This window comes from Lissotriton helveticus, chromosome 11 (assembly GCF_964261635.1).
Source record: "Lissotriton helveticus chromosome 11, aLisHel1.1, whole genome shotgun sequence".
NCBI lineage: Eukaryota > Metazoa > Chordata > Amphibia > Caudata > Salamandridae > Lissotriton > Lissotriton helveticus.
The window spans coordinates 552,936,474-552,962,783 of NC_136072.1; the positions used below are offsets into that span (position 1 = coordinate 552,936,474).

General features: G+C 48.7%; 1 protein-coding gene across 2 annotated transcripts in view; it reads right to left on the minus strand.

Moving 5' to 3' along the window:
* The window catches only part of NSD3 (nuclear receptor binding SET domain protein 3), a 1,711,795-nt gene that overhangs the window by 17,898 nt on the left and 1,667,587 nt on the right, over positions 1-26,310 (minus strand). For both annotated transcript variants that reach the window (XM_078666314.1, XM_078666313.1), the window contains one exon: positions 18,081-18,285. In XM_078666314.1, the coding sequence (XP_078522440.1) occupies positions 18,081-18,285 (205 nt within the window). The remainder of the gene's footprint in view (positions 1-18,080; positions 18,286-26,310) is intronic.

The window sequence follows — 26,310 nt, forward strand, 5'->3', positions numbered from 1 at the left end:
GGCGCGGGACCGACTGCCGGAGTTCGACCACTCCCGCCTGGCTTTTGAAGAGAGGGCCCGGCAGTCGGAGCAGGCCTTGTCGTCGTGGTCGACGCCCAGACAAGATAAACAGACGCGGTGAGGATCCGTGACCGACATCAGGCGGTCGCAATCATCACAGGGCTTGAACCCGGGCATCCCTACGGCACCGTTCGGAGTCAAGAGACTTCGAGAACATTCAAAAAGTGATCAAAAAAGTTAGTCAAAAATTGACTAGGGTTACTGCTTTTTCCAGATTGCGCTTGCTGGCGCGGAAAAAAGAAGAACTGACGTCAGCACGCGGAGGCGGCGTGTAAGTACTCCGACGACGTCATCACAGCGCCCACCACGCCGACGACTGACGCGGAGCCGCAGACGACGCCTACCGACGCGCAAGGGTACTGCTACGCAAAAATTTCCGGATCCAGTCTGACGCCTGGGGATATTCTAAGGTAAGGAATCTAATACTAATGGGTCTCTTTCAAATATCACGCCTCAGCAACGCGCGTTCTAACATAGCAAACGTAACCAAGCATATGCTTGGTTAAAGCAGATGCGTGGTCTAGTTGCTGGCTGCAGCTCGGCAGAAGAGCAGGAAGCAGGAGAGATCGGGACGATGCAGTGAGGTAAGTGGGGTTTGGGGAGAATGGGGGTAGTTTCCAAGGCTTGGAGGGGGTTGGGTGTTTTAGGGCTCATAAAGGGGGCGGTAGTTTGTTTGGGTTGGGGAGTAGTTTTGGGGGTTAGGGGAGTCGGGGTAGTTTTCAGGGCTGGGGGTTGGGAATTTTAGGGCTCAGGGCTGGGGACGGGGGTAGTTTGGGTTGGGGGGGTCAGGGTAGTTTTCAGGGCTGGGGGGCAGGAGTTTAGGGCTCAGGGCAGGGGACAGGAAAAGGGCAGTTTTCAGGTCGAGGGGGCAATTGTGCTGGGACAGGGGGAAAGTGGGGGGAGGTTTTAGGGAGTGGGGCCTGGATTTAGTGCTCAGGGAGAGGGGCTCTGGTCGGAGTCATTTTTAAGAGCTGGGGGGTCGAGTATTAAGATTAAGGATAGGGGGTCGGAGAAGTTTATAGGGCGGGTAGAATTGATCACAGGAGGGCCGAATTTTATGGCTCAGGGCAGAGGGGTAGGAGTGTGATCTTTATCCCACATGTCCCTTTACCAATCATGTGTTTACCACAAAATTGCATGGTAAAGGCATGCGTGGTAAAGGCATGTGGGGTATAGATGCAGTCGTGGTTAAGACCGCATGATTCAGGTATGCGTAGTTGAGGCATGCTTCGTTCCATCACATAACCAGAAGGATGATCTAGATTGAAGGATCAGTTTGTCTGGATAGATGGTATGATACGGAGGATCTGCAGATAGTGCCTGTAGCTCACCGATCCGATGGGCAGATGTTATTTTGAGGAATCTTGAGTGGGCATTTATGTAGAAGATCAAAAGGAGCACACACTAGAAATGTGAGGACTAAATTAAGGTCCCACTGTGGAATAATGAAGGGTGCAGGTGGGAACATGTGTTGTAGATCTTTCAAAAACCTCTATACAATAGGGGTCTTGAACAGGGAAGGCTGATCTGGGCAACAACAGAAATGCTGAGAAGGCAGAAAGATAGCCTTTCAAAGCAGAGCCCTACTGGGCTAATGTAAGATTGAACAATAGAACCTGGAAAAGGGGTGAAAAAAGAGAGTCAGCTTGTCTGTCTGTACACCATGTCACAAACTTGCTCCAATGGTAGGCTATACCGTTTTGGTGGAAGGATGCCTGGGTGTCAAGATAACATTGAAGACTTCGGGTGCGAGGTCGAAACCTGTCAACAGTCGCTGCTCCATCTCCACACATGACGACAGAGTGTTTTCAGGTTCAGGTGCAGAGTAATGGGCTGGCCTACATGAAAGGAAGTGACCACATTTGGAAAGAAGGATGGGGGAACAGTCAGAACATCACGCCTCAGCAACGCGCGTTCCAACATCGCAAACGTAACCAAGCATATGCTTGGTTAAAGCAGATGCGTGGTCTAGTTGCTGGCTGCAGCTCGGCAGAAGAGCAGGAAGCAGGAGAGATCGGGACGATGCAGAGAGGTAAGTGGGGTTTGGGGAGAATGGGGGTAGTTTCCAAGGCTTGGAGGGGGTTGGGTGTTTTAGGGCTCATAAAGGGGGCGGTAGTTTGTTTGGGTTGGGGAGTAGTTTTGGGGGTTGGGGGGAGTCGGGGTAGTTTTCAGGGCTGGGGGTTGGGAATTTTAGGGCTCAGGGCAGGGGACGGGGGTAGTTTGGGTTTGGGGGGGGGTCAGGGTAGTTTTCAGGGCTGGGGGCAGGAGTTTAGGGCTCAGGGCAGGGGACAGGAAAAGGGCAGTTTTCAGGTCGAGGGGGCAATTGTGCTGGGACAGGGGGAAAGTGGGGGGAGGTTTTAGGGAGTGGGGCCTGGATTTAGTGCTCAGGGAGAGGGGCTCTGGTCGGAGTCATTTTTAAGAGCTGGGGGGTCGAGTATTAAGATTAAGGATAGGGGGTCGGGGAAGTTTATAGGGCGGGTAGAATTGATCACAGGAGGGCCGAATTTTATGGCTCAGGGCAGAGGGGTAGGAGTGTGATCTTTATCCCACATGTCCCTTTACCAATCATGTGTTTACCACGAAATTGCATGGTAAAGGCATGCGTGGTAAAGGCCTGTGGGGTATAGATGCAGTCGTGGTTAAGACCGCATGATTCAGGTATGCGTAGTTGAGGCATGCTTTGTTCGATCACATAACCAGAAGGATGATCTAGATTGAAGGATCAGTTTGTCTGGATAGATGGTATGATACGGAGGATCTGCAGATAGTGCCTGTAGCTCACCGATCCGATGGGCAGATGTTATTTTGAGGAATCTTGAGTGGGCATTTATGTAGAAGTTCAAAAGGAGCACACACTAGAAATGTGAGGACTAAATTAAGGTCCCACTGTGGAATAATGAAGGGTGCAGGTGGGAACATGTGTTGTAGATCTTTCAAAAACCTCTATACAATAGGGGTCTTGAACAGGGAAGGCTGATCTGGGCAACAACAGAAATGCTGAGAAGGCAGAAAGATAGCCTTTCAAAGCAGAGCCCTACTGGGCTAACGTACGATTGAACAATAGAACCTGGAAAAGGGGTGCAAAAAGAGAGTCAGCTTGTCTGTCTGTACACCATGTCACAAACTTGCTCCAATGGTAGGCGTATATCGTTTTGGTGGAAGGATGCCTGGGTGTCAAGATAACATTGAAGAATTCGGGTGCGAGGTCGAAAGCTGTCAACAGTCGCTGCTCCATCTCCACACATGACGACATCGTGTTTTCAGGTTCAGGTGCAGAACCCTGCCCTGCTGCTATGACAGAAGATCCTCTCAAAAAGACAGCCTGATTGCAGGACCAATGAACATGCTCAACTGCTCGGGATAACAGACTCTCCATGCCCAATCCGGAGCCACAAGAATGACTGCGGCCAAGTCATTCCTGATCTTCTTAAGAACGCTGGGGAGGAGTGATACTGGCAGAAAGGTGTACAGCATGCCTCAGCTCTACTTGAAACAAAAAGTGTCATATATGGCTCCGCTGACGTCATGTCCGTGGACGACGTCAGGGCGGAGTTGTGCCGCGCTGCCCCCGGCACGCAGAGGTGCTGCTGCAGAAAGTTTTCCGGATCCAGTCTGATGCGTGAGGGAAATATTCTAAGTTAAGGAATCTGCGGCTAGACATCTCTATCAGATCATCAAAACAAGCAATTAGTGAGTATATATGTATAATGGTGTGAAGTGCTTGAAAAAAGCAGATAAAGGCAAACTACCCAAAACTTCACTTAAGGATACATATCAGTGGAGCAACCCAAAACCGAATTTATTATTGAGGTCATCCTCAGGATAAGTTGATTTCGAACATCCCAGGAAGGATAGATCAAGGGAGTATGATTGCAGCTGTGGTCACTGATGGTCCCAGCCACGTAGAGCAGGTCCATATAAATTCCAGGTATCTCAGATGAGAACGATCAATTGAGGAAGAACGTATCCATCACCATTGATGAAGCAAGAGTGTAGCTCCGACCCTTACTAGTTGCAGCCATGTTCTTGCTCCCTGGATCAAACCCTCCCTGGGCGACAGAATTTCTTGATCCCATTATTCATATTCATGCTTCATTCTTCGTATACACTCCTTCTGGCACTTTTATATAGTTTTTCCTGTTGATTTTTGTTGGAAGTATAAATCACACAGGAGCGAGGTACGATTTAGTACTCGTTTATTGGTCATCCACTCTCCTCATAACACTGAGCATTGCTAACATTCTACTGTCAACTCTAACGGGCTAATCCAAGGGAAAAGAAGGAGTGGGGTGGGCAGGGATGTACCATGGTAAAGTCGGGAAGGAAAAAGGACGATTAAAACACACCTTCCTTGGTTATCTAATGGAAACATTGTTACATTTAACAATCTTGTTGCAACTCCACAACTGTCCATTGTCGAGGAGTACCACATTGTTAAAGGTTTTGGACACCTGAGAAGGAGGGTAACATTTTCTTTGACTTTGCAAGTCTTTTACACTCATCCAGAGCTGCACCATGTCTCCCACCCTCCACTTGGGTGCTTTTACTCCATATTTCTTGCCGTACCAGTTCTTGTACTTTGTTTGGTGACGTTCAACCTTCCTACCAACCTCTTCTGAGTTAAAACCCACAGCCCTACCACCACTCAACCAATTTGGGTTAAACTTGGTGCTAGGATTTCGTCTTCTGAGGGCGACAAACGGGGACACCCCTGATACAGGATAGGGTGAGGTGTGGTACGCCCATAAACAGTCACGCAAGGACGATTCTACTTCATGACCATTGGCAATTACTAGCTGGAGGTGTTCTTTTATTAGCCTATTGGTCCTCTCGGCCAGGCCATTGGCCTTAGGGCAATATAGAGTAGTTTTCTCATGTTTGAGGTTCCAGTTAGTCAAAAAGTCTTTCATAAGTTGGGATGTAAACTGTACTCCGTTGTCAGTGACAAGGGTAGATGGCATGGCTTCGTTAGAGAAAACATCCTTGAGAAAATCCAGAATGGATTTGGTGTTGGGGCAATGCACAAATCCCTGTGCAATCCAGTGGGACGTGTAGTCTACTAAAACCAGCATGAATTTTTTGTGGGTCCCCAAACTGTCCCTGGGTCCTATTATGTCCATGGCCAGCTAACTCCATGGTTTGTGTGGAACTTCTACAGGAGACAAGGGGGCTCTGCGTGTGGACCTGGACTTGTCACTCCAAGCACAACTAATGCAGTCCTTAACTTGCTGTTCCACCATTGCGTCCATCCTAGGGAACCAGAAATTCTCTCTAATTCTGTTTTTTGGTAAGCTACGTCCCAGGTGGCCTTTGTGTGCTAACACCACGATTCTTTTCCTGAGTCACCCTGTGGGTACAATTTTGTTCTGGCAGTATACTTTGTCTCCCATGGTGCTCAATTCGTTCCTGACCTCCCAGAAATCTTGGATTTCTTCTTCAACTTCATTACGCTTGCTAGGCCATCCTTCCACCATTATCTCTTTAAGCCTGCAAACCCTTCTTCTTCCATGCCTCTCCTCCATACTTCTTCAGTGAGGGCATGGTCAGTTAACACCATGATAGGACTATCCAGCATCTCCTCTTGCGGTTCTGCTTGTAAGGTTGTTCTGGACAGGAAGTCCGCAATTTTATTGTCGTTGCCTGGGACATATTCTACTTTGAAACAGAAGTTTTCCAGGCCCAGAATCCATTTACATATGCGAGGTGTACTGTTCTCCATACCTTTTACAGTTAAAATTAAGGTTAATGGCTTGTGATCTGTGCGGATCGTGAAATTCAAACCCCAAAAGAAAAACTTGAAGAGCCTCACGGCCCAGAAACACGTCAAGGCCTCTTTTTCTTTAAAAAAATATCTTTTTATTAAATTGACAGGAGACAAAACAGTTTATACATTTGTCAAGGCTCTGTCTCATTATTTATACATTTTACACATTTTACATTGCTGGGTATCTCGGTGTTCACCATCCAATCCTGTGTCTTCTGTACATCCACAGTTACTATTACGGGGAGTCCTTAATACTATTTATTCTCCTATGCATCGCCACTCTCTGTCTCTGGCACAAATGACCTCGATATACATTCCACATATCCCAAATCTGCTCCCACTTCTTGGGGCACCCCCTGCTAGCGTGCACCATCATTCACCAATCAAGGTCTCCTTCCCATTCCCGCATGCCAAGGCCTCTTTCATTTACTGAGTAGTTACTCTCAGCCTTTGAAAGACATCGAGAAGCTACAGCAATGATTTTTTCTTCCTTCCCATCACTCAGAGAGTGTGGCTCCCAGCCCTTAGTTGGAGGCATCTATAGTGAGGATGTTTTTTTTTCTGGGATCAAATGTACCAAGCGCTGGGGAATCTACGATTTCTCCTTGAGTGCATCCACCATGCACTTATTTTGGTCCTGCCACTCAAATTCTTGTTTTTTCTTTAACAGTTCCAGCAGTAGGTCACACTTTGCGGCAAAGTTCTTGATGTACTTGGACATGTTTTCTAGTAACCCCAATAAGGATTTAAGCTCTTCATTATTCTTAGAGTATGAAGCATCCCTCGCGGCACTTAGGAGGTTGTGCTTAGGACGGAAACCATTCTCAGAGATGTAGTATCCTAGGTAGTCCTCTAATGTCACTTGGATTTGGTATTTGCATTTCTGCACAGTCAACCCCGCATCCATTAATTTCTTGAAGACAACTCTTACAGTGTGATCGTGAGCCTCAGCGGTACATCCATACACCAGGATGTCGTCCTGAAAACACACAGTGTGATCCACACCTTTTAGGATTTGGTGCATGATTTTCTGGAAAACCGATCCAGCCGATGCCAGGCCGAACGGGATCCTCTTGAACATGTATGCACCGTGCAGGGTTATAAAGGCAGTGAAGAGCCTAGAGTCGGGGTGTAGATCTACCTGATGGCAAGCCATGGAGAGATAGATGACACTGAAGTACTTTGCCTGACCCATGGTACTGAGCATTTAATTCATGTTCGGTAGCAGGTACCTTTCAAACTAAATGTTTCCGTATAGGCTCCAAAATTCCACACATAAACGGATTTTTTCTCCGTTGGGCTTGGAAGCGATCACAATGGGTGCCAACCATTATGATGGGTCAATGGGTTGTATGGTTCCCATCCTACTCAACCGGTTCAGTTCCTTGTCTAATGGCTCTCTCATAAGATGTGGCACTGGACGTAACTTGTGCACGATGGGTTTAGCATTGGCCTTGAGCTTGATTTCGTGTTGGAAATCATGGAGAAGACATAGCCTTCCTTCAAACAGTTTGGGGAACTCCTTACATAATTTAATACCCGATGGGGCATCATTTGTCAGAAGTACTTGATCCTGGTCATTCGGGTCAAGAATAATGCGCGGTTCTTTTTGGTGTTGCCACCCCAGCAGATTTGATCCTGTTTCTATGTAAACCTTGCCCATGGTGCTCCTCCCTTTAAACTCAATGTGCATTTCTTTCATGCTCACCAGGGATATTGGCTGTTTAGTGTAACCAGTAGGTGATATGTCGGGTTTCTTAAAAAAGGTACCCCCCCTGCATGTTCATGCATTCAAAATCGCTACAGTTCCATAGAGTAATTGGGGAACAGGAGTCCGCAGACAGATATACTGTTTAGTAGCACATCACATTTTGGATAAATCGCATTGACACTCCCCGTCTCATCCTTAGGTTGGAACACATATTTCTTCTCGTTGGGAATGACACATTTAATTTCTTTAACAAAGGTACTTTCTTTGTTCCCTAATTCTCTGTTGTGTGGGTCACCCTCTGTCCACACTCTTGCGAAATGCCCCCTTCTATGACACTTCTTACATGTGACACTTTTGGCTGGGCATTGAATATTGTTGGCTAAATGATTACTGCTGCCACACCTAAAGCATCTGAATTTCCTTTTGTTAACAGGATCTGTGTTGGGCACATTTTTTTTTCCTTTTATTTTGTAGACTTCACTTTTCTCCTCAACTTCCTGAACGTTGGCTACTAAATCAGTGGATGACTTCATTTCTTTGATACACTTAGCTGTGTGTTCAACTGACTAGGCAATGGCAACTGCCTCTATAAGGCTAGGGTTCTTGGCTAGTAGTTTTTCCTGTATGCGCAAATTGTCGGTGCATCGCATCAGTTGGTCTCTTATGAGAGAGTCCGTAAGGTTGCCAAAATCACATAATTGGCTAAGACCGCTTAGCGCTGCAATGTAATTAGTTACTGTCTCTTGTTTCCCTCATGACCTGGTGAAAAACTTGTGACGCTCTAGAACCACTCTGATTTTGTCCCCAAAATGTATTTTCAGTTTAAGCGTCGTATCAGCAAAAATGTCCACTCCCTCTACTTCTCCCCCTCCCTCATTCTCAGGCTCAGGTAATGTCTTGTATATTTCACGCCCATACTCTCCCAAATTGCAAAGAATAATATGTTGCTTGCGCAATGCTGTGAACCGTTCTCCCCCGATGGCAATTAAGTAGGACTCAAATAATTTGACCCAGTCTTTCCAACATATTTCAGGTTCTCCAATCTCATTAAGAAAAGACGGGTTGGCTCATGCTTGCAGCAGCCATCATAGTGAAATCAGGGGTAGCTCTAGATTGCTGCAAAGGACTATGAGGGTACTTGCCAATAAGGCAGCGAATAGTCACGGAATAAGCTGAGGATGTAGGTAGTAGAGATTCATCCAACTCCACACAACATCAACCTTCCCTGACAAGCTGGGGGTATAAAGTGACATATGGTGAAGGTTCACAGGCAAATGGGAACACGCTACAGCAAAATAGCTCCACGAGGAGCATGCAGGGAATAATGGCAACCAGGACATTAGTGTTCAAAAAAATTACTCTCACCTTAGTCGGCACAGTTTTTGAGGGAGAGCGATGAGCTGAAAAAGGAGAAAACCCAAGTAATGGATGCAAGCGTCAGGACGATTTGGGAAAGATGACAGGATCCACAGCAATGCTTTAAAAGAAGGACTATTAGCGAAAACGGCGAGTCAGATTTCTACGTGATGACAGGGAAATCCAGAGTGCACACGTCAGGAGAGAGTAGTGTCTTGGATCTGCGACGTGCCAGAACTTGCTGAGGAAAGAAAAAAAACCTTGCTGTGGAGATAAACACTGTAGGGGAACAACGTCTCCTCAGATACCAGCCTAGAATGGTGAAAGTCACAAGCAGACAACTACAAAAACCACTGCGTTGACAGACGTTGTCCCGGCAACTCGCTGAGGAGAAGTTCGCAGACTGCATGCTGGGAAGTAAGCCACTTCCTGATATGTCCTTTTGATCTGTAGCTCTGAGGAAACCACCACTTGACAGGATCGCCAAACAGCAAAACACTTTTGCTAACTCAGGTCGCACAGGAAAAAAAACCTGAAAAAAGTGGTACTGAAACACAACAAATGAGTCCACAAAAAACCAGCACCTGTTAGCAGTAAAAGGTGGCAGGAACAACCTCCATGGATGCAGTTACTTGGGAGAAACGTACGAGTTACTTACCTTCGGTAACGATGTATCTGGTAGTGACTATTCTAGCTGCAGATTCCTTCACGTAGAATTATCCCCAGACGTGAGACTGGATGTGGAATTTTTTTTGTCACAGCATCCCTGCGTGCTATGGGAGGGGCGGCATCAAGAGACTCCGCCCAGGCGTCGTCCGCGCATGTGACATCAGCGAGGTCACATAAGTTCCACCCCGGCGCGCCTACGTCAGTTTTCTTCGGAGAACTTTTCCGCGCCATAACGCGGAGCCATCAGACAAAACTGTGGGATTATGGAAACAGTGTGCGAAAAGCAGAAACAATTGGAAAAAAAGGAATGGTGACGGACCACACCATAAGGAGCAGTTTCAACACTACAGTATCTAGAGGCAGGGAAAGAAGAAAGAACAGAACACAGCCCTGAGCAGCCACCCTGCTAGTATGTAGACTGGCCCCCCTCTGGAGACAAGAACATATGCAAAATGTCATGACAACAAATAGCAGGACTACAACCCCAACCAGGAAACCATGAAGGAGAGCCAGTTCCAAGACAAACCGGAACGACAAACCTCTAAGCAACCCCAGCACAAAGAGCGATCCCCCCCCCCCCCCCCCCCCCCGCCGGCCAAGGAACAAAGGGCAATGGCATGGCCAAACGACCCCAGCCCAGAGGGTAGTAGAGGGCCCAGGACCCTCAGGAACAAAAGGGAAGGGAGGGGAGGCAAAAGAATAAAGGCAAGCCCCTATTCCTGGAGCAACCAGAACAGAGGGGCACAAGAGTACCTTTAAAACCATCCACCGATACACCAAAGAAGAGGAAGGAGCAAACTACAAGATAGATCAACCGTCAAAGAGAGAAAGAATGCACTCATAGAAGACACAGCCACCCACCGGGAGGCTAGTGCAGAAGACCAAACCAAAGGTCCTCGTAGTAAGGGGAGGAAGGGCGGGCCGTGAACGAATCTGCGGCTAATCTCTACCTCTACCAGATACATCGTTACCGAAGGTAAGTAACTCGTACATCTGATAGAGACTACTAGCCGCAGATTTCTTCGCGCAGAATAGATACCCTAGCAATACCTACGGGGAAGGAGGGTCTGCGGAAGGACTCCACCAGCCTGGACATAACAGAGGGTCCCACAGGGGACCAGTCCAACGGACAAGGCGAGGAACCTCATCCCCCCAGGCAAGGGGAACCCCCACAAGCAGAACACCACCGACCCCAGGAGAGGTGTGGGAAGAGGAAAAAGAAAAAGAAGAAGAAGAAGGGAAGCCCAGTTACACTCAACCGAGGAAACAAGGGAAAGGCAAGGGAGGCTGTAACCCCCCCCCCCCCCCCCCCACGCCCCTACAAGATAACAGAACCTCCATCGAAGGCCAGGGCAAGGAAGAGGAAGAACAACAACAACCCAAAGGCTCCAAGGAGACAAGGGAAAAGAGTCTAGCCTCCCCAACGGGAACACACCCGCGAAGAGGACAACTGAACCCACCACCGCCGGAAGGCAACAGATCAGACAGAACGGCGCCAACAGCAAGAAGCATTTTGAAGCAGGAAGAGTAGCCCGAGGCACCCAGGAAGACCGGGCAGGCTGCGTCTGAAAGAGGGAGGAACACAAAAACCATCTCAACCCCCCATGACAGAGAACATAAGGGCGAAGAAGGGCCCGGACACACCTCAGAGAGGTGTCCGCACACATGACCCAAAAAGAAGCAGAACCAGAGCCACGATGCCAGGCCGCAGACAGCAGGTCAGACCTGGCTAACAGCGACGCAACCCCGGAGAAGGACACCCCGGGGTGTCACCAAGGCATTTCAATCCAGCAATAAGGTTGCCAGAGGGCAACCACAATTCCCCAGCACAGAACAAGCTATATAACAGCTACCACTACCCCACATAGGGTACGTTAAGTCTCAAGACATAGGAACCCTCTTAGGAAGAAACTTCCGTAGCAGAGGACAACAGAAAAATCTGCAGGTAAAAACACCTGCCGAAGGCTGATCAAGCAGCCAAAGCGAAAAAAACGAAGGCCTAATCTCAGGGCCAACCTGGTGTAGATAACCCAAGTCAAAAAACACACAGTAAAGAAGGGCCAGCCAGCAGCCAACAGAGCCACAGTCCCAACAAAAGAGGAGTCTCAGGTACATGAACCATACAGATCACACAACTGGGGCGACCCGCCCCAACAAAAGGACAGCTCCCAAAAACCAGATCAACTCACGGATCACCGAGGGGGAGGAGGAGGAGGAGGAGTAGGAAGCTGAAGTCCGCCAAGAACTTCCGGACGGCCGAGTCTGCCGGGGCGTGGAACAACAGAGTGCCATTGAAGGGAAGATCCACCAGCCGTTCTCGAACATTTTCCTGGAACACACTGTCCCGAAGCCAAGCATGGCGGCAAAGGGCAACCGAAGAAGCCATGGCACGACCAAGCACCTCCGAGATGTCCAGAGTGCAGCGAAGAATAAACGCCGCCAGCTCCCGGCCATCTAACGCATGGTGCAGCAAATAAACACCAGCATCCTCCTGAGAGGTTGCAGATCCAAGGGACTCCGCCGAGTCCCACAAACAAGAGGTGGCCCTAGCCAGCACACAAAGTGTTAAGGGCCCGCAGAGCCGCGCTGGTGGAAGCGAACATATTGCGCGCCCAAGAGTCCAGCCATCGAGCCTCCTGTGAGGTAGGGAGGGAAAGGCGGTCCGCAAACGGGGGCCACTGGCAGAGGGGTGGAGGGAAAGACACACCGGGTCACGTGGTGCTGGAAAGTGCTGGTGCAGGAGGTGTTGGGGCACCCGGTCCCCCGTAGCGGGACGGCTCCAAGTCCCCAAAAGAGAAGAATGGAGCAAACCTTCAATGGGAAGCAGTAGTTCTCTACCCCTACAGACCTGATGGAGAATCTCCAGAAGATGATCCAGGGGGAAATGGGCAGCTGGGTCACCCATGCGCAAAATTCCCATGGCCGTGGAAATAGCGCGAACTAAGGCCGCCCCGCCTCCGTAGGGCCTCGCGGTGGGGAAAGCAGCTCCTCTGTGGGCGACGGCTGTAAGCAAAATGTGGCCATCCCGAAACCAATCTGAGCGGGGTGGGGCCAGACCCGGAAAGGAGAAAGAGGCGCCGAGGAGTGGGGGATCTGTGGTTCCACCGACGAAAACCGCGGCTTCGATGACGGCGAGGAACCCCCTTAGAAGACGTGGGGGGAAAAGCCACGACGAGTCGGCCCGTCTCCGATGAGGACAACACCAGCAGGCGCCCGACCTCTGGGGAAGAGGGGACTGTGAGAAGTTGGCCTGGTATATGATGTTCACTATTCTAGCGAACACCTTGCACCAGTTCAAACAACCCTTATGGTAATGGTTGTAAGTCAACCTTATAGACCAGCTATCCTAGTGGTAGCGTGGACAGAACAATCTTAGGCTAAAAGACTCTTGAGGGCGTGTAAAGCCAGCTGTTTTACCATATGTAACCCCTTGAATACCAAATGAAAGGACACCACACAGGATATAGATAAAATATATATGTATTTATTTACTTACACACTCCTCTGAACTCTTTATGAGATCAGAGGCAAAAGTACATAACAAGTTACCCTTGGAAACAGGGTAAATAGCACAATTTACAGTTAGGCCCTATGGGGCGCGTAAAACCATATACTAAGTAATTGGTATAAGAACCACGACTCTGGAAAAGGAAAGGCCTAGGGCCTAGAGGATCACTGGGGCTACACTATCTGACCCTTAGGTTAGGAGTAGAAGGCCCACAGGCGGCGCGTGCAGTGTCAGTACACTCACGCGAGAGTCAATAGAAAGTCAATGGGAACTTAAAAGGTAAGTAATTGAAGATTTAGGACACTTCCGGTCTAACTAGGAATATACAACTAACAAAACTGGACACTAGGATAGTCAATCCCTACAGGAGCACCGAAGTACTCGGGTTACCTCACCCACGGGCTGCGGGTGCATAGGTGTCAAAGTGTGTCGGGTTTTCTCGTTGATTCCTATGGAGCCTCGGAAGAAGATGCTGCAGGCGACCAGGTGGAAGATGTCCGGGTGGATCCAAGGGTGGATCGAAGATGAAGGAGACCTGAAAGCAGAGGGGACGGAGTCTGGGTCACTAGCCAGTGACCGGGTTGAACCAGACGTCGTCGAGGACCAATCAGGTGCTGTTGTGAAGCTTGTTGTTGCAGCCACGCGGACCAGGAGGCGTCGAGGATGACCAGGTGCTGGAGAGGAGCTGTCCCACGAAGGTTCTCGCAGATGGAGGGGTCGACTTCAAGATCGGAGCCAACAAGCCTAAGCAAAGGCAACCCACGCAGGATACACAAAGAGCTTCTGGTGTAGACCAGGAGGGTCTGAGGTACTTCACCTTTTCAGGGAAGCAAGTGCCAGTCTGGAGCAACCAGACCAGCGATGGATTTTCAAAGGATCTTCGTCACAGGGCTACTACCCAACTGGCCAGCAACCGGGACAACACGTCGAGCAGAACACAAGCAGAAGTGCCCCACGCAGATCTCGTGGAGTGTGGAGGGCTGGCCTTCGGTGCAGGTGGAGCTTGGTGTCGGGGTGTCTCAGTCCCAGTGCACAGCTTCGAGGATGCCTCAGAAGCTGCACTGTTTGCAAGTTGAAGACTTTCCAAGTTGCCGGGTTCCACGGGTTCCGACGCCTTCCACGGGGCTCAGCTGTGCTGGAGTCTTGTAGTGGGGCCAGAGAGGTCCGGGAGTCGAGGTCTTGTCAGGCTCTGTGCTCGGGTTCCGACGGGAACAGGGACAAAGCAAGCCGTCGAGTTGCTGGATGGTGCCTGGTTGCCCAGGGTGGTCACTCCTTGGCCACAAGGGAGATTCTTCAGTCTTCAGCTCAGGTGAATGTCGAAGGGTCCAGAGTTTCGTTTCAAGTCGATATCAGGATACATCTAAAGTCTCCTGGGTTAGCTCCTACCTTTATACAACTAAAGGGGGCTGGTTTACTCACTAGGTCCCTCCTATGGGTGGGACCAGGAAGGGGGGTGGTTACACCCCCTTTCCTTTGTCCAGTTTCGCGCCAGAGCTGGGGCTGGAGTGCCCCAGCAACCGGTTTGAACTGGGGTATGCATGAAGCACCAAGTGTGCCTCAGGCAGTGTCTCAATCTATTCAGCCCTCCCTGTCCCATTACACAAAGTCCTGTCTGGGGTGGTGCTCGCACCTCTCGAGGCAGGAAACCTATTGTCCAAACCTCCGTGACTGGAAGGACTCCCAGCAGCAGGAGGTCAGACTTGTGTCTGTGGCAGCAGCGTCCATTTTGTGACGATGGGGCTCTGGTTAACTTTAACCGGGATAGTCAGCAACAACATGTCTTCTCCCTCTAGAAGGGTGGAATGCTACCCCCGTCGCCTGAATTGGCGAGGGGGTAGTATTCCAAAGCGTATGACACCTTACACGACATGTTTAGATAAAGCCAAACCAAATTTAGCATTCAACCACGAGGATTATAATGCACTTAAGAGTACATGGTATGGTGATATCATAGAACAGCTATAAGGACATGGTTCTGCAAGCTGCAGACAGGCTCAGCTCATGAGGAATGTTGATCGGACTAGCCCAGGGTTACCGTTGCCAAGAGCGCTGGGATGCCTACGGGTAGCCATGCGCTATATAAGTGATTTTACAATTACAATTACAATTACAATGCTAGAGCACCATCTCACACATAATTAAGCACTCTGCCTCCAGGATTGTTAAGGCCTGCCATAGGAGTGACTTATAGGTTACTGTGTGTCTATTTTTAAGGGTAGATATAGGAATACTATACCCTAGCAAGGGGTGATTACACGACCTTGCCCCAGCTGAGTGATCAGCCAGTTGTGTCCGTTTGAGTGGCCAGCCAGGGGTGGCACAATACATGCTGCAGCCCCTGGTAGGCCTTGGTTACACCTATGCCCTGAGTACATAGGGTACACTTCTACAGGGGGTGATAAGGTGAACCAATTCCCAATTGGATGTACCTAGAGAACATGGGGTGAATTTAGAGAGAGTGCATCTGGGCTGTGGGTCTGATTAGCAGGCCCACAGCCACATCTAAGTCGAAAGCCAGTGAAGCAAAAGCAAAAAGTGGTGGTGACCATAGGAAGCAGACCCTACTTTCCTACAGGGACGTCCGAAGACGAGTCTACGACCTGACGCCTCTCCGGTGCCGTAGAGTCTGCAACCTGCAGGGCCTCGGCCACATCACATGGCGCAGGAGACATGGGCCGGGCCGGAGCTGAGGTGGTCAAGGGACGGCGCCAGAACGGCGCCGACTCTACCTCCGACGAGGCAGCCCCCTGCGTGGAGGGACGAGAGGCACCCGGGGAGTGACAAGGAGACCCCAGCCAGCCTCGACCCATGAGGGGACGAGAAGGGCCTGCCGACCCCCAAGGCGGCGCCAAGGTCGACTCGACCTCCTGCGAGGAGGAACGAGAAGGGCCCGGGGAGGGACGAGGCGTCCCCCAAAACCTCGACCCATGATGGGATGAGGGGGGTCCGCTGACCCCTGTGGCGCCGCAAGGGCCAGCAGCCGCCGGCTCCGAAGCGGCGCCGCCTCAGACAAGACCGCTACTTGTCCACAGGGCCGAGAGGGGCTCAGGGATGCGACCCGAGCCCCGGCGACCTCCTGCGACACCACAGGGACTCCCGCAGGAGTTTGCGGTGAAGCAGAGGCGCCGTGGTCCGAAGGAGGGACCCCCGAATGGCCACACCCCAACAGCACCACATCCTCCAAGTCTGAAGCCGAGCCAGTCGCCGCCGGCGACGCCTCGGAGGGCCCCGCACCATGCAAGGGATCCACCAACGTCCCAGGAGGGGAAGGAGGAGGGAGAGAATCCAGTAAGGTCTTCAAAGCCGCCGCATATGTCTCCATTTGGGCTCTCGACGCCCCCTCACCGGGAAACGGTGGATAGGGGGACGATAGGCGGGCCGCATCACCCACGGAGAGCCCACGCCCCCAACAGGCCGGAAACCAGTCCTCGGGATAAATTGCGACACTTACCTACAGGAGAGCGACACTCGTGCGGCACAGGAGAGGGAGGAGGACGGCGACGATGATGGCCGCATTGAAAACCTTCCGCAGAAACTGATCGAGGCGACAAAGCCGATCTGGAAATGCGAGCCGAGAGAAGTTTCATTCGGCGCTCCCGCCGCGACTTCGGCTTCAACCGTTGGCACGCCTCGCAATCAGTGGAGCCGTGATCTTCCCCCAAACACCACATGCAAATGAGGTGAGGATCCTTCGCCGACATCAGGCGTCCACAAGATGAGCACATCTAAAAAGCTCGAAGGCATCCGCACACTGTTCCCACAAACACACGCAAAAGCGAAGGGAAAGGCCCAAACAGGCCCGGAGCATGAACCGGACCCGTTTTGCACGCGGAAAAGGAAAAAACTGACGTAGGCGCACCGGGGTGGGACTTATGTGACCTCGCTGACGTCACGTGCGCGGACGATGCCTGGGCGGAGTCGTGTGATGCCGCCCCTCCCTGGCGCGCAGGGATGCTATGGCAAAATTAATTCCGGATCCAGTCTCACGCCTGGGGATAATTCTACGAGAAGGAATCTGCGGCTAGTAGTCTCTATCAGATCTTGCCTTTCACGCTCCTTCGTGTACATCTGGAAAAGTATTCCACAAAACGGAACTGCCAAAGGAACCCAATGTAGATTACTAGCTCCACTAAACTGCCGGGTAGAAGGTCAATAGCAGATACATCCAAGTACTGGATGGCTTGAAGTCCGCAGTAAAGTTTCCAAAATAGCGGAGGTCCTAACAACAAAGGTATAGGATGATAAGCCATCCGGCAGCGATTTGAATTACTGTGACATCAGCAAACAGGCACCATCACAGGCAGTAAAGAGATAAGTCCTTCTATTCTTTTCCATATTCTACTATTGGGATGATGGAGAGAGCACACAAAGCGGAAATGACCAAATCTGCCCCGTGCGCAGAGGTTCGTCGCCAGTGTTGGAAGTATGAATCACACAGGATCGAGGTAAGATTCAGTACTCGTTTATTGGTCATCCACTCTCCTCATAACACTGAGCATTGCCAACATTCTACTGTCAACTCGAATGAGAGAGTCCAAGGGAAAAGAAGAAAAGGGGTGGGCAGGGATGTACCATGGTAAAGTAGGGAAGGAAAAAGGAGGATACCAACAATTTTTTTTTTATCCCTGTTTCGCACCAGTACTTTTGGAGCACTGCACCATTTCCTTGCCTATTCTTTATCACTATAATGAATCTGATTGTGATTTTTTCAACTCTAATAATAAAAGTCATTGAATATAACTGTGAATGGTTAGGTTTTCTTAAATATTAGTTCCCCAGTCCTTCAAATAACTTGGATTTGGGCAATAAAGGGAAATTGGACGCTCCATAATTTATAAATATGTATAGTGAGTGGTTGAACCACTGTATGTGATATATTTATTGAGTACAATGCTTGTGAATTAGATGACGGGATTCTGAAGAATTTGTAATTAGGAATGTAAAATAAGATATGTTTTGATTTTCAAAAACATGAAAAATATTTATTTATTTGTGGAAGCTCAATCTCTTACCATGTGGCGGTTGGGTCAGATTAAGGCATAAAAGGTGATATGCTTTTGAACAGTCTTTTTTATCACACATCACCAGTTCTCCTCCATCGCCACAACGAAAGCAATAATCCTCATGCATTTGCTTGAGTTCTGTTTTTATTTTTCGTTTCTTCTGTTTCAGCTTAGCGTTCTTTGCCTTCTCTTCAGTTGCTGATGCACATGCCGTCTGATCAATGAAAGAAAATATCAGCATTGATTTAACAATCATTTTAAAAGGGAATATATTTGGACATATTTACAAATATAGCAACAAACACGCAATACTGAGCTAAATGTCGATAATCAGTGGAGGACATTAGAGTACACCCATACCAAAATTCTAGGCACAAACCATATCTATAATTTAATTAGATGCACTGTATATACCTGGGCATTCTATTATAACTGGATTCCATAATTGTAAGAGCCACACCATCAGAAGTGGAGGCTGCACTTCTCAGAAAAATTGATCGACAGATGTACTATTCATTTTTGCCATTGCAAACTCTTGATTAGAGATTGCAATAGCAAAACCTGATTTTCAAATCTACACATCTCATTTTAGGAGTCAGTCAAGTTTTACTAACTCTTACAATCGGATTGTGAATGTATACCGATTCAGTGTTTGGAAAGGTGTATTGTAGGCGTCCTTTCAAAGTACCAAATAGGTATGAGCTGCATCAATGTTTTGCAACAAACATTGAACAATGACTGACTCCTGAGTTGAGGTGGTAAAATATTCACAAGAAATTAAGGGGCCGGAGAGAGAATAAGGAGATACCAAAGGGGATGATGGGCGGAGCGTTGGAGCAAATCAAACACTCACCCCCAGTCAACTGATCAGGGTTTAATCCATCATCATTCATTAGCTCACTCAACCACCCCAGTTCAGACATGGCCATATGCAAATCAGTCTGACCCTGAGCCTCATGGGAACAGTCCAGCTCCAACTGCCAAGCCATGTCTTCCCTGGACCGGAAACAAGCATCCTGGGACCGGTTTCTGGCAAATCAGCCGTCATCAGCCAGGCTAGCTTGAATCCAGTGGCAAAGTGAGCAAGGGACCCACGTCTGGGCATACCCTGCCAACTTAGGGCGAACAAAGCGATAAGAAAGGAGAGAGAATAAGGGGCAAGTATGGTGGAATGTGTTTTATACACTGTGCACTATACACTGTGCTAGGTGTAGGTGGTGACACATAAGCTGCTCCAGGTGATACACTGGTACTGCACGATGCAAACAATTCAGACATGACAACATAACATAAATAAATATCACTCTACTGCTCACTCATTTCCCAGACTTTTCTAGCACCCAGTAGGGTATCAGAAGACAGAAGTGTGTTAGAGATTAATACTTTGCAGAGATAGCAGCTATTTGAATGTGCCTCTTCTATAGCATCTATCATAATCAATCAATCACAACATTTATAGAGCGCGCTACTCACCCGTAAGGGTCTCAAGGCGCTGTAGGGGGGGTACTGCTACTGCTCAAACAGCCAGGTCTTGAGTAGCCTCTTGAAGGTCAGAAGGTCTGCCGTAGGAGGATGGGGAGTGCGTTCCAGGACTTGGCTGCAAGGTAGGAGAACGATCTGCCGCCGGTGGTCGTTTTCCAGATGCGGGAGACAGTGGCGAGGTCGGCGGAGCTGGTCCGGTGTCGTGGAGTGCCTAGTGTGTGTGGGTGAGGAGCTTGAAGATGATCCTCTTGTTGACGGGAAGCCAGTGTAGGTCTCTCAGGAGGGGTGTGATGTGGCTGTGGCAAGGGAAGTCGAAGATCAGGCGCGCGGAGGCGTTCTGTATACGTTGCAGTCATTTCAGTAATTTGGCAGGGGCTCCCGCGTAGAGGGGGTTTCCTTAGTCAGGGCTCTCGGTGCAGCTTCTGCACCAAAAGAGGTGTGTGTACTATCCACACAATCTTTGTTGGGCTAAGTAATTGACCTGGGATACAACAATATACGTAGGAGAATCTAAAGGAGGACAATGGGCCCTTGTCTGCCTGCTAATCTTGGCTGGCGGGCTGATGGATGTGGAAACGGAATTATCCCATTCACAAGGGAGAAAATGGTAGTTCTAAGGGAACTTTACGAGGCCATTGTTTGGGAGTGAGGAGGAGTTTTTATTAGGCCTTTGATAACCTACCAAGAAGCAAGACATGGTAAAGTGATGAGTGAGAGGTTATTGATTGTTTGGGTTTTCCAGCACTTCTCTGTGATGGTACACCTTTTTCAGGCTCTTCCTATCCTATGCAGCCATTCAAAAAAATCTCTCTACTTTTCTGCCCAAATCTTAACATCATTTTTTCACACCAAGTGTATCTGGCTTTACAAAGTTCTAACCTACACTCTTCCAAGTTAAGGGGGCCACTAGGACACTCTCCTTCATCCTCTTCCTCTTTTAGGAGACAGACGTCCAGTATTTAGTGGGCTTCAATAGGTGCAAAATATAAAAAACCCACTGGGCCTCTAAAACTTGATCCTTTTGTGAAGTGCGATATGGAATCCCCGTTAGCGTTATCAGGTGATGTGTCAAGATACCCCAGGATTAGCAGAATGAATATGGTAAGAATGCAGGATGGGGATGAGCTGCATGAAACTGCTGCTATCTAGTCAGTAAAGGATACGTGCTAGATGACATAGGGTGTCAGATCCAAAATCCAAACCATGTGCACCTCTGCCCTAAAACCATTCAAGGGTTCCATGAAATACTTTTTATGACATGAAAGCTCTGGTTCAGGATTGTATCGAAAAGTATGTTGTGGAGGTACTGCTCCAGCAGTATAACATTACAAACATAAATGAGACATTCATTTATTACAGCCCTACACACACCCACCCAAAATTCAGATGCTGGGTGCTGAAAACTTGAGGGACAAACAATGGGAAAAGAGGGTGACTTGAAATTGAATACCCAATTACGAGATAGAGCTTATAGAGATTTCATTGATCACAGAGAGATCAACAGTCTCCCTATTCTACACGAACCTCGAAAACATTCCTTCTCAGGTACCTTCCTCAAATCATCCATCAGTATCAAGAATCGTTACTATGGAGAAGCTAAAGAAAGAGACTCGAAGATGGGAGGAATGAAACAAGGAATCTGTGACTCCACACCTAAACCAAGTGACACCAGTACAAATGTGATGCAAATGGTCAAGCGTACGCTTCAGTACCAAAGAAAAAGTTACTTCTCTATGGTAACAATATTACCCGAGCAAATTACATCTTCCTGTAGATTTGTCACCCTATGAACATCCTCCAAGTGCCAGACTGGATGGAAACTTTCTTCCCCAGCAATAGTTATCCAGCGCTGCCAGGCAGGATTGGCAAAGGAACTCCAGTTGCAGCTTCTTCCTCCCTGGATTTGACATCCACCACCTATGTATGGTACTAACAGGCATGCTGACGTCACTTCCTGTTTTTCTCTGCCTCACTTGCATGGGCCTGGAACTAAATGACCAAGCTAAATATCCTCCAGTGGTTTCAGGGTTTAAAGCCTGCTGACGAAGTTGCAAGATGTCATCATCAAATCCATATGACATCTGTATGTGGTGCGACAAATCTGACAATAAGCCCTTGAGCCAGGGACGTTCTTCTTCAATGAACCCAAAGATCATCAGGGAACCGGAGGGCAAACAATTTTTTGGAAAGGTGAGCAGAAAGTTATCTCTATCCTTCCTTAAGGTAGGTCCTTGGAGAGGGAGCATCCCTCAAATAATTCTCCCACAAGACACATATAAAAAGACAAAGTAAGGAGAAATCAACTTCTTCCATAAGGACCCAGTCCACTTCACAGGCACCATGCAGAGACTCAGAAGTGCAATCACGAATGCCAGTCTATAAGGATAGTTGATGAATTATCAGGAGCCTTAAATTGTTTGTAAAGCTTTGGAATGGCCACAGTCACTGATGCTGATGCTTCCATTAACTGTAATCCTTCCTGCCAGATAAAATAAACAATAGGGATAGATCTTACAGTGTGCTGGGCCGTGTCTTTAAAATCATAGATAAATCACTCTGTTTGTTTAGCCGGAAAAGGAAGATCAAACCACTTGGACGTTCTATTCAAGGATGTCAAGGAAGCCACCAATAGTGGCTGGCGGCGAATCCGCCGGTGGAGTAGACAGTGGAGTCACATGATCGCCACATTCAGGGTGATCCTCTGCAGACTCAAAGTGGATTCCCCCCTGCTCAGGCTGTTGATCACTGTCAGCTAAAGTGTCCCTTATAGTAATAGGTGGCAACATAGGGCTTTCTCTTTGTGGTTTGGCAGGGCTTCTTGGAAGAGAGAAACTCTGGAATATCCGATCTTAAACGTGGTGCTGAGTGGGGGCTTTGGCTCCAGGAACCTCTTGTAATATTCATTGAGCATCAAGCACAAATCGGTGACCAAACAGATAGGGACCGCAATATTAACCCCTTGCGCATGATCTGTTCCTCTTCTGGTTTCTCATATGAGTAGTGTTACGGGAATGTATCACACTCCTGAGCCAATTCTCAGATTCATTCAAAAAGAAATTGCACCCTCAAGATATGTAGACTTCCCTTGGTCTGTATCTTCATCTTTAGTCTCTTGACACTTTACATTGAGCTGATAAGGGCTATATTTAGTAGCAGAGAGACTTTCGTCCCCTGATTCCTGCATTTCCAGCAGGTGCACTGGGGTTAAAGGTGAAACCTTAGAATTGTTGTGTGGCATAGATGACATTATGCCTTTACTTGAGATGTATAAATCACCCTTCACTGCCGTCGACGACGCAGGCCCAGATGGAATTCTCATAGATGGAAGGACATCAGACACAGTTCTTGGTGTCGACAGAGCTGCGGCAGAAATCCGTGTTGTCTGTGACGGTCTAGTTGACGATGCTGTCTTAAGTCTTCGTCAGTGACGAAGAAGTGGTCATCAATGTAGTAGATTTTGCTGCTGTCACCGGCATAGAAGGGGATACCAGAAACGATAAAGAGGTCGTCGACGGGTGGGGGGATCTTCATTGATGGACTTGGACTCATTTTCTTTGCCGATAGCTCCATTAATGGAGTAGCAGAAGCAGATGGAGGTGAAGAGGTAGGTTATCTATGAGAGGCGGAAGGTCCAGCTGGCCATTGCTTCTTAACTTCCTAAAACAGACCGAAACACTGAGATTTAGCCCTCTTAGAGTCTCTGTCAAACGAGGAGGAGCCTTACTTTTTCTTTTTGGAGGAGGAATGTCCCCTCCCCTCACACCCAGACTATGATTCAGATTGTGGCTTCTTTTCTGGAGCCAAAGAAACGGTCTGGCCTCACTATCTTTGCAGTACAAACATTCCTTGTGAGGGTCCTCAAAGAAGAGACATGTTATCCCACAGGCCTGAAAAGCCTCTTTTTGGAACCCTCAGACAGGGTGAGCAATAGGAAATCCCATCACCAAACTGTACCTCAGATGCTGCCCGGAGGTTTAGAGATCAACTGGATAGCTGTCAGATCAATAGCTGAGATGTAAAACACTGTGATTGAGCACAGCTCATGGAAGCTCCTTAACACACAACTTACGGAAATAAAGGTATGGTGGCCCTGCAGGGGATGAGTGCTTCAATGTTTCTGCTCTGATTAGTTAAAGTTCAGATGCTTTAAAAAAATGTGAATTGGCTACCAATGTCTATTGTTTTCTATGGCGTTTTAATGCTAATGCTTTAACACTGCTTATAGCACAAGTTACTTACCTTCAGTAACAATATATCTGTAAGAAACAGTAGTTTGTGTTAGATTCCTTACCTTAGAATATCCCCAGGCGTCAGGCTGGATCTGGAAAGTTTTGCATAGCAGTACCCCTGCGCGTCGGTAGGTGTCGTCTGCGGCTCCGAGTCCGTCGTCGGCATCGTTAGAGTACTTAGACGCCGCCCTCGCGCGCTGACGTCAGTTCTTATGCACAGCTTTTCTGCGCTCGAAACGCAGAGCCATGATAAAACCAACACTGGTGCCATGAAACTAAGGCCCTAAAAGGGATGAACCTTAACCCTAGATATCGGTTCGCAGTACAAGGAGGATGGGTGGGGCGGTAAGGATTCTAACACTAACTACTGTTTCTTACAGATATATCGTTACCGAAGGTAAGTAACTTGTGCATTTGAAAGAAACAGGTTAGTGTTAGAGTCCTTACCTTAGAATAGATACCCCAGCAATACCAACCCCGGTGTTGGGTCTGCGAACCAATGATCACAACAGAAAGTCCTGGAGAACGGAACGGCCGAAAAAGCCATCACTCTGGACTTGGCTGTCTAGGCAGTAGTGTCTAGCGAACGTGTGCAGCGAGGCCCACGTAGCTGCCTGACAGATGTCCTGCAAGGATACTCCCCGACCCAGGGCAGTAGTAGCCGCCGTGGACCGAGTGGAATGGGCCCGCAGCCCAACAGGAGGCTCCTTCTTAGCCAAAGAATAGCATACCTTGATGCACAACACGACCCACCAAGAGATGGTCCACTTGTGCACGCCCGTCCCTTCTTAGCGCCCACGTAACCAACAAAGAGCTTGTCGTCCACCCGGAACTGGCGTGTGCGATCCAGATAGAATGAGAGAGCACGTTTTGGGTCCAGACGGTGGAGCCTCTCTTCCTCTTTTGAGGGAGGCGGAAAGAAGGTGGGCAAGGTGATGGACTGCCCGATGTGGAAGGCTGTGACTACCTTAGGCAGGAAAGAGGGACGCGTTCTCAAGACCACTTTGTCCGGATGGACAGAAAGGAAGGGAGGTATGGAAGATAGAGCCTGGAGCTCACTCACTCTCCTGGCAGAGGTGATGGCAACCAGGAATGCAGTCTTAAGAGAGAGAAGACGAAGAGGACAATTGTGAAGTGGCTCGAAAGGAGCGCACATCAAATAAGTAAGAACAAGGTTCAAGTCCCACTGGAGCATCACGAAAGGAACAGGAGGACACATGTGAGTGAGGCCCTTCAAGAATCTATTTACAAAAAGGGACTTGAAAAGAGAAGGCTGATCAGGTAGCCTTAAGAAGGCGGAAATGGCAGAGAGGTAGCCCTTGATAGTGCCCAGAGCCGAGCCCTGCTGGGCTAGAGAAAGGTGAAAGAGGAGAACATCTGAAAGGGGGGCAGAAAGGGGATCCACAGCCTTTGCTGTGCACCATGCCACAAATGTATTCCACCTGCAGGCGTATACCGATTTCGTGGAGGGACGCCTGGCTGCCAAAATCACATCACAGACTTCAGGAGATGCAGTAGCGGCTCAGAAGGGACTTACGAGTGTGATTAAGGAGCAGCGGGAGGATGTGCTCTGGAAGCTAACTGATTTAGAAAATAGGGCCAGAAGAAATAATTTGAGAATACTTGGAATTGACGAAGGCAAAGAAGGCGAGGATGTCAGACAGTTCATAGTAGAACTATTTACTGAGGCCTTCCCAGAAGTTACGCAATGGGACTGGAGCCTGGAAATACAGCTGGCCCATCAGTTCCCATTTAAGAAACGCAGTCTTCTGGCCCTTCTGGCACAAAGAATATCTTGCCATGAGCAATTTTGATTTGTTTCAATAACTTTCTGGCCAGAGAGAAAATCTATGATTTGGCTAGACCCGATAAGAGTTGGTCGGGGAAGGGTTGTCAATTTTTTGTTTGGCCTGATTTTTGCCCGGCAACAGTGGAACGAAGGTGGCAGCTTCGTCAGCTGATAACTTTGTTTCAGGCAAAGGGTGCTCAGGCTTTTTTACTCTTCCCATCTAAGTTGAAAGTAATCTTTAAAGCTCAAACAAAGTACTTTCTGTCTGAGATACAGGCCAAGGAGTTTCAGGATTCCATCTAATCAGAATTGTCTCATATGGCTGACTACTATGGGGAGGGGCATGTTTAGATAGGCTATAGTAGAATAGGCTGATTCAACTAAATGGTCTTACCTCTAAGTTTGTGTTTTCTGGTCTGTCTAGAGGTTAGGATCAGCCTCCTAATTTTGTTAGTAGGGGGGTTTAGGATCCAGGGGAACGGGGGTGGTCACAAACCTAAACCATCACAAGGACTATGGTCCTGTTGCTCTACAAGGGGGGTGAGGGGTTGGGTGTGAGGGGGTGGGTGGGCTCTGGTTGGGGTGGGGGTTTGGTGCTGGGGGTGTTTTGGGGTTGGAGGGTTTGGGTTGGGGTGAGGGGATGGTGGTGGGGGGTGTTCCGGAGGTGGTTTCTTCTGTCAGGTCTATGGTCGAGTCGGGGAAATGTTTGTCCTGTTACGTTGAGCAGAATTTTTGTCAA